This window comes from Zonotrichia leucophrys, unplaced genomic scaffold (assembly GCF_028769735.1).
Source record: "Zonotrichia leucophrys gambelii isolate GWCS_2022_RI unplaced genomic scaffold, RI_Zleu_2.0 Scaffold_292_66167, whole genome shotgun sequence".
Lineage (NCBI taxonomy): Eukaryota > Metazoa > Chordata > Aves > Passeriformes > Passerellidae > Zonotrichia > Zonotrichia leucophrys.
Genome location: NW_026992497.1, coordinates 3,361 through 12,374, shown reverse-complemented (window position 1 = coordinate 12,374; position 9,014 = coordinate 3,361). Strand labels below are relative to the sequence as shown.

The following is a 9,014-nucleotide window of genomic DNA, read 5'->3' as shown; positions in this document are numbered from 1 at the left end:
CTTGGACAACTTAGTATAATAACTCTAAAGACTTATGAAGGACCTCTCAAATGCACCCTAAGTAAAACAAATTTTTCTCAGGGTTTGAACTCACACTCAGTTCTTTCAGGGTAAAATCTGGCTGACTCTGAGTGACAGCTGGGCTAACCCACACCGCTGATTCACATTGGCCCCTTGGGACCATGCGGCCCAACAGAGCCACAATGATGTCCTTGGTTCCACGAGGGTCTACAGTGTCACATTGGTCCCTTGTGTCACAGTGTCACATGGTGCTCTGCAGTGCCACAATGGCCACTTCATTTCACAAGGCTCCCAAGTGTCACATTGATCTCAATAGGAAGGAAACCACGGAGGCCCCATGTTTCAGGGGCTGATGAGCAGCAGCCACCAGAGGTTAAGGCAAGCCTGATCATTCTGTCCTGGCAAGTTTGCTTGGAGCAACCCTTGTGTTATGAATTAAACGAGGCCAAACTTTCTCTGGAGAAAGAGGTTCTCATTTATTAAAAGAGCTACAAGGAACGGAGTACCTGGGATAAGCCCGAACACTCATACAGCGAGCCAAAACCAGAACAGTGCACTATCCCCAAGTGCGCTGGGTTCCCCCAGAAAGCAAGTTTTCAGAAACAATAACCTTGACCCTAACTTTACTCCCCCCATTTATAGCCCCCTTGGAGTCTATGATTGGTCCATGTTGAATCCGCATGGTGATTGGTCCATTTCCAGGCTTCTCATTGGTCTTTAACACCATTCATTCTGGACCAATCATTTCTGCAGGGCTTCGAATGATTGGTCAGATCTTCCATCCAATCCCTCTTCAACCTCACCTTGTCCCGCCAGACCGCCCTTCCACCAAACGCAGGACTCTTCTCTTAGAACATTCTAATAACCCCCCACTCTTAACATAATACAATTAATATAACGTAATAATACAATATAATTGAACTATACTCTAATTTAATATAATTTAACTTTTACGTATAAAAACTTGGATATTTGAAATTATGAATGAAGTGTCCTAATTTCAGGCATTTGTGTCTACAGAAGAGGGATGGTTTTCCTCCATAAAAAGAAAAGCACAAAGCCCTTTCCAGTGTTTGGAAAATAGGTGAGTGCTAGCACTCAGGAGTCAAAGAGCAGCCAGACCTGTCTGTTATGGCAGCTTTTCTCTGGGAGCAATCCTTGGATACTCAGAAATTTGGAGGTGGAATCCTAATATTGGCCATGGATGCCTGGAAAAAATGGACAGTTCTTTTCCATACAAAGGAAAGCCCAGGGCCCCGGTGTTTCAGGGGCAGATGACAGCAGCTTTCCACATTCCAAGGTCAGCCAGACCTGTCATGTGACCCCTGGGAGGCCAAGGCAGCCACACCTATTTCATGTTCCCTTGCTTCCGCAGGGCCCTGCAGTGCCACAGCAGCTCCTTGCTTCCATGAGGCCTTGCAATGTCACAATGGTTCTCTTGTTTCCATGATGAACTCTGGTGTCATAATGGCCCCTTGATTACACACTCTTAAGGATCTTAACAGTCTCCATGGTTCCACAAGGCCCCACAGTGTCCTAATGGCCTTTGGGTTCCACGAAGCCCCACTGAGTCACCATGGCCCCTTGGTTCCATTGAGGCCCAGTAGTGCAACAATGATCCCCTTGTTTCCCCAACTTCCCATATTGTCACAATGGCTCTCGTGCTTCCATGAGCCCCTGCACGATCACAATGGCCCTTTGGTTCCATGGAGCCCCACAGTGTCACAGTACTCTCCATGATTCCATGGGGCCTTGCTATGCTCTCCATGGATCCATGGTGCCCTGCAGGATCACAACGGCCCTTTGGCTCCACAAGGCCCTGAAATGCAGCAAAGGCCTCTTGGATCCACAAAGCCCTGCTGCTTCACACTGGCCTTTTGGAACCATATGGCCCAACAGAGCCACAATGATGTCCTTGGTTCTGTGAGGTTGCACAGTGTCACAGTGGCCCCTGGGATCCGTGGTACTCTGCAGTGTCACAATGTTCCCCTTCGTTCCACAAGTTCCTACAGTGTAACAGGTTCCACAAGGGCCTGCAGTGTCACCATGGTCCGTTGGTTCCACAATCCTCCGCAGTGTCACAATGCTGTCCAAAGGAAGGGAACAACTGAGCCCCAGTGGTGCAGAGGCATATGAGAGGCAGTCACCAGAGGCCAAGTCTAGCCAGACTTGACTCGTATGGGCTGATTTTGTCTGGGAGTAACCCTTGGATAGAGAGAATTTTAGATGCAGAATCCTGATTTTGGCCATAGGTGCCTAGACAAGAAAGACAGTTCTTTCCCATAGGAATAAAAGCACAGAGCCCCAGTGCGTCATGGTCAGATGGGAAGTGGCCCTTGACATGTCACATTCAGTGGGACCTGTCAGACAGCCCCCGGGAGTCCAAACGGCAGACCTGTTCCATGACTTCATGGGTCCTAAGACTGTCACAATGGTCTCCTTGATTCCATATGGTCTGGCAATGTTACAATGGCTTCTTGGTTTCATGAGCTCCAACAGAATCACAGGGGTCCACTGGCCCCAATCAGCTCCACTGTGAAACAATGCCTCCTTGTTTCTGTTTTAAATCAATCACAATCAAACCACAGTTTGATCATTGATCCTTGCTTCCATAGGGCCCATGATTTGCACAATGGTCTCCTTGATTCCATGATTCCTGGATTCCACAGTCTCACCATCGTTTCCTTGGTTCTCCATTGTCACAACTGACCAATGGTTCCATGAGGTTCCGTAGTGTCACCGTGGTCGCTGTCAGAGGCTGGATGAGATGGATGTCCCGAGACACCTTGGGATGCTCGCAATGTCCATGTGAGGCCAGGGCCGGGTCAGGCCTTGGTTTGTGGTGGGACAGAGCCCCACCCCCAGCCCTGGCCTGGCAGAGCTGTCAATCACACAGCGGGGGCGATGTTAACCCAGCTCTGATTAGCCCAGCTGTTAATCAATTAATCAATCACACACTAGCAGCTGGTGCTACCCTGATTCTGATTGGACAAGCAAATGGCAGTTCCACCCTAGAGGCAGGCCCATGAAGGCCCAAGGGGTTAAAAGCTGAGGCACGAGGCCAGCCCAGGGCCTGCATCCTGCCTGCTCCTGGGGTTCCTCTGTTAGCGATGCTGGAACCCAAGCAGTTGGTACCTATGTGCGTGTCTTTCTATGGATCTTCTGTCTTTCTGTTGTTCTTTATTTCTTCTCCATCTAATCCTACTTACCTGGAACATTTTTGGGTAACTTCACGTGTTAGGGGATAAGGTATTTTAGGTTAAATGTGTGGTAATCCAGGGCACAGGGAATATTTCTCTGCCTGCTCTGAGGGATCCTGACCCCCAGAGAAACACTTCCTTTAACCTTTGCCCATGGAGAGGACTTCCAGGACTTTGAGAGAGATTAGAATTTACCAAAGTGTGAAATAAATTAGAGGGTAGTATACTTTGTCCCTTGGGTAAGAAATTTAGGTTTTGGAATTTTTAGTATGGTGTAGATAGGAAGCAAGATGGAGGAATTTGTGTGTAGTCCCTCTCTTCTTCTTCTTCTTCATCTATTCCATTTTCTTCAGTGTTGGTGGCAGAGGGTGGCAGATTGGTGAAGGAAAGCACAGTGTAGAGGTTATATGGTCAATCAAGGGATGAATTATGTGTCGATAAGCAGAAATAATGTATGTTTTAAGAGTTAATTGGATGAGACAACTTTAAGAGACCTTGAAACCGTACATTTTAAAGCCATTTTGCGGTGCTTTTCCAGCAAGATGAGCCTGGTGTAGACAGCATGCAAAACTTTAGATACGATAACAACAAACAAGAAGGTGAAGACCAAAGAAGTCCTGTGCATCTCTTTTTACCTGGCACAGAACTGCTACACGAGTGTTTTTCCCATCCAGGCAGCTCCCAGAAGGGCCCAAAATAAAACAAACTAATAACTGGTAGCCTGACGATGTTTGTAATAAGTTGGCTTTTTTTCCATGAGGTTGTTTACTGAAGGGTGTTGTCTTAATTGGCCAATCATGTGAAATGTGTTGATTAAATGACCAGAGAGGTCCACCTGTAGCAAAGCATTTAGCCCGTAGCCTTCTGATCTGAGCCTGTGTCACCTCTGACTCAACGGTGACATTTCGGGATCTATGGCGGCTACTGGGAATCCTTTCTGCACCTTGTGACCCAACAGGAGCTTCTCTAATAAACGTTGCCTGAAGTTCCAACTTTCCCCATGACAGAAACCCCTGTGAGTGTCTGGGAGATCCCGGCTCTTTGGCAGCCTGGGGACTCCTGGGATGTCACTGTGGAGCCCCCGTGAGTGCCTGTGACAGATCGGTGCCTTTGCAGCCCGAGGTGCCCTGGGATGTCACCATGGAATGGCTGTGACTGCCTCTTACCATAGGGCTCTTTACCATCCCAGAAAGCCCGGGGAGGTCTCCATGGAGCCCCTGTCTGTGCCTGCGACATTCCAGCTCTGGAACAGCCTGGAGACTCTTGGAAAGTCCCCATGGATTCCCTCTGAGGGTCTGTGACAAATCTGATCCTTAGCAGGCAATGATCACCAGGACCCTGTTGCTATGGTCTGTTTCCATGGCAACCATCACCAGCCCACTGTTGCTGTGCTCAGTCCCTTGGCAGCTCCATGGGGACCCCATGCCAGGGGTGGTTGCCATGGACACCAGCTCAAGCCTGCAGCCGCAGCCGGTTGCCATGGCAAGCATTGGCAGCCCCATCCCCAGGCTCATGGGATTCCAGAACCACAGAATTGGCTGAGCTGGGAGGGACCCATCAGGATCCTCCAGTCCAACTGCTGGCCCTGCCCAGGACACCCCAACAATGCCAGCCTGGGCCTGGCAGCGCTGTCCAAATGCTACTGCAGCTCAGAGAGCCCTGGAGCTGGGACCCTTCCCTGGGGAGCCTGGGCAGGGCCCCAGCAGCCTCTGGGCAAAAACCTTTTCCTGACATCCAACCTGAGCCTGCCCCGACTCAGCTGCAGCCGTTCCCTCCACTCCTGTCCCTGAGCACCAGAGGGAAGAGGCTCCCACAGCCCCAGCCAGGGACCCGCTCCCAAGGCTGTTGCCATGGCCACCAGGGCTGGCACCAGCTGGGATGCCCGGTTTCCACGGGCCGGGGTTCAGGAATGGGATTCCCCAAATTCCTGCTCCTGCTAAAACGGCGCTGCCCTCACTGCTCTCCCACCTCTGGTGGAAAGAACAAAAGGCAAAGATCCCGGGCTGGGATAAGAAAATTTATTGGGAACAGCAACGAGATAAGGAACAAACAAGAACAGAAATAATACTGGTAACAGAAAGGATAAAATAAAGGGAAAACTACAACACAACTGGCTGTCTCTTCCCGGCCACAGTTTTCCACTGCCTGGAAAGGACACCCTTCTTCTCAGGAGAGAGAGAGAGAGAGAGAGAGAGAGAGAGAGAGAGAGAGTCCCTTCCCTTCCTCTGGCAATGTCCTGAGATGGGAGAGAATATAATGACATGGTCATGCCCAGACCCTCATGTGTTTTTTCAGAGCCACATCATGTCCATTGGCAGGGGCAGGAAAAGGTACAAGTGTTTTCCCAGCCTGGATCACGGGAAACATGGATCACCAGGGCTCTGCTTAACATGGGTCCACCATGGGGGTTGAAGCTGGAGCAGTGCACGAAGCTCCTCCTGCACTTGGGCATTGGCAGAGCTTACTTTACTGGTGCCTCCTTTGGTGTCTGGTCAAGTGAGAGCTCCGGGTGAAGCTCATCCCACACTGGGGACACTCATAGGGCCTCTCACCAGTGTGGATGCGCCGGTGCCTGATGAGGGTGCAGTTGTGCTTGAAGCCCTTCCCGCAGTCGGGGCAGCAGAAGGGCCTCTCCTCTATGTGAATCTGCTGGTGGCAGAGGAGATTAGAGCTGGTGTGAAACCTCTTCCCACACTCAGGACACTCGTAGGGCCTCTCCCCAGTGTGGATGCGTTGGTGGGTCACAAGGTGGGAGCTGCAGCTGAAGCCCTTCCCACATTCTCCACATTCGTAGGGCCATTTCCCAGTGTGGATCATCTGGTGGCTGATCAGGGTGCTGCGCTGCCTGAAGCTCTTCCCACACTCCAAGCACTTGTGGGGCTTCTCCCCATCATGAAGCTGCTCCTGGGCCATCAGCTCCAAAAACTGGCTGAAGCTCTGTCCACCTTCCTGGCTCTGGGTAAGTCTTTCCTCCTCAGAGCACCTGGCTGGTTGAAGCCCCTCTTCCTGCAGGATCTCTGGGGATTTCCTCCCATTAGAATTCTGCACTGTGGAGTCAATCAAAACAGCCTCTTCCATGAGGTTCTGCCATAGGATATTTTTCCTCTCTGGTCTCCATCATCAGCTTTTTGTCTGGGGAAGGAAGGGCAAGAGAAGATGGGATTTGCCTCCATTCAGAAGGAGGGGAAGGAGATCCCCCCATGTCTCCAGCAGGACAGTTTGGCGCAGGTTGTCCTGCAGCGAGTGGCTGTGCTGGGCTGGAGATGGAAGCAGGAGAGAGGGGGAAAGGGGCACTGCTTCCTCCTCACCTGCTGGGTATCCAAAGCTCCTTCCTCTTCCTCTCAGCCTCCTCTCATCCAGTCAAGTTGGGATGGGAAATCTGTTCTGGAAGAACAAAGGGTGCGCACATGGTCTTTTGTCCCGGGAGCTCTGCTGGGCTGGGAGATGGAGCAGAAGAGAGGGGGAAAGGATGCACTGTGGACCTCCTCCACCTCCCTCACCTAGCAACTGAGGTGTCCTGGGGGGGGCTCACTTCCTCACTTTCCTCTCCTTCCCTCCTCCTCCATCCAGTCAAGGTTTGGGAATGGGAAATCCTGTTCTGGGAAGAAAACAAAGGGTGTGCACATTGTCTTTTGTTCTGGGATCTGTGCTGGGCTGGGAGATGGAGCAGGAGAGAGGGGGAAAGGAGCACTGACTTCCTCCTCACCTGCCTGGGTGTCCCGGGGCATCTTCCTCTTCCTCGCAACCTCCTCCTCCATCCAATCAAGATTTGGGAACGGGAAATCCTGTTCTGGGAAGAAAACAAAGGGTGCGCACATTGTCTTTTGTTCTGGTTTGAAGGCAAACCTGGGGGAGAGTCTAAGTCAGAATTACAATTTAATAAGAAAATGAAGGTCAAGGCAATGATACAGAAACACTGCCTTAAACTGACAGAGTCAGGATATAACCTGACACCCTCTTGGTCAGGGTGGTGGCTGCAGTCCCAATAAATGGTGGCTGTAGTCCTGTTGGAGTGATGAACGTGATTCTGTCAGAGCAGTGATCCTGTAAAAGGGTCTGGTCTTCCTCTGAAGGTCCAGTGGTGGTTATGGAGCTCTTGTCCTCTGGGAATCCAGTAGGCAAGCTGTTCCTGGTGTTGCAAGGCTCAGCTTATATCCAGATAGAAATGCTTGGATCCTCCCCCTGGGTGGAGCATCCCACAATGGGATGATGGAATTTTATCAGTCCTGCAGTGACACTCAATGGCCCATTCACAGAAGATATCTCCCCTGGAGGGCGTTATCAGGGCTGAGTCATGGAAGAGATAAAGAACACTGCTCCACCTGTTTATAGCAGTTGCTGAAGATGGGGATTGAAAACATGCATTTGGTTACATCTTGCATGGCAACCTGAAACAGTGGGGTAATCCCTGCTCAGGGGGTGAACACCACCCCCCTTTCCCAAACTGGCTCAGGTGTAAAACCCCCACCCTGGGAAGGGCACACACACACGGACAATGTCACACTTGGCCCCCTCCAGGGGACGTCTCTGTCCCTGTCATTCCCTTGCTCTCTGCCCCTTTTCTCTTTCTTTCCATCTCTCTCTCTACCTCATATTTACTGTTCAATAAAATGCATTTTGGGTTTGGTCTCGTTAGCACCTTCCTGGCTGCAGAGGCATCTCTCTAATAGTTTTCTTAACCAGATTGTGACATTGTTTTGGCACAGTGAGTTCAGGGCGCTGTTCTCTGACTCCAAGTGCCTTTGACAACAGCATGGTTCCCTCCACTTAGGAGTTTGTGCAAGAACTCTTGGAAACTTGGATGCAGCTTCCTCTGAGTGACTTGTGGGAGAACTGATGAAGAAAACTGGTGTTGTGGGTGGCCAGTGTAAAGAAAATATTTTCTTGTCCTTCCTTGAAAAGCTTGTTAAAATCGCTGGAGGAAAGGGAGCAAATGCTACCAGCCAGACTGACAAGGTTCATTCACCCCACGATGAGGAACACAGGGCTGCGGAAAGTCCCACAAAAATCTCAGCTCAAGTAACTAAATTCCAGAATAACTTCTGAATTCACAGGCTTGAGGGCTTTGCCAAATGTGAGAATCATTTTTCTCTTCATCCCTGTCAGCTTTGTGACAGCTACACAGAGCTTCCCCTTCCTTTTCATAATCTATATTGGGCCGAATTTCTACTTTGCTCTTATTGGAACCTACCAGCAGCTGAGCTGGAGCTGTTCAGGAACTGATCAAACTTGGAATTGCCACAAAATTGCTTCTATTTTTGGTTTATTCATGTTTGCAATTTATTTGTGTTTTCATCACATATGACTTGTGGGAAAAACAAGTTTTCATCAATGTCGAAGACATTTTTTCATAGAAATCCTTTCTTTCACATTTGTCCATCTTCTGGGAAGCAAAGGCCCAGAAGATGAATGTAAACAATTGTTATCAGCTGCTGTGGAATGCAATAGAATGCTCCTGTGATTGGCTCATCTTCCATGTTTCCAATTGGGGGCCAATCACAGAAGCAAACTCGGGAACAGATTCCCTGGAGACAGAACTTTGTTATTCATTTCTTCTATTCTATTCTTAGCTTAGCAGTCTCTGCAAGCTCACTCTTTATTCTTTTTAGTATAGTTATAATGTATTATATATTATATATCAATAAATCAAGCCTTCTGATCAAGGAACAAGATTCTCGTCCTTCTCTCACCCAGTGACCTCCTAAAGTCACTGTAATACATCAAAGCGATATATGCAGAGTCAGGTTTGATTTCTGCCAAGTTTATTTTGTCCAGTGCCCGGGGGAATCTCCC

At 49.6% G+C, this 9,014-nt stretch overlaps 1 protein-coding gene across 1 annotated transcript; it reads right to left on the bottom strand.

Annotated features, from left to right (window-relative positions):
* Nucleotides 1–5,687: 5,687 nt before the first annotated feature.
* Nucleotides 5,688–6,299, bottom strand: LOC135441435 (zinc finger protein 3-like). The gene has a single exon (XM_064700979.1). It carries the CDS (start codon nucleotides 6,297–6,299, stop codon nucleotides 5,688–5,690), a length of 612 nt encoding a protein of 203 aa, XP_064557049.1.
* Nucleotides 6,300–9,014: the final 2,715 nt, after the last annotated feature.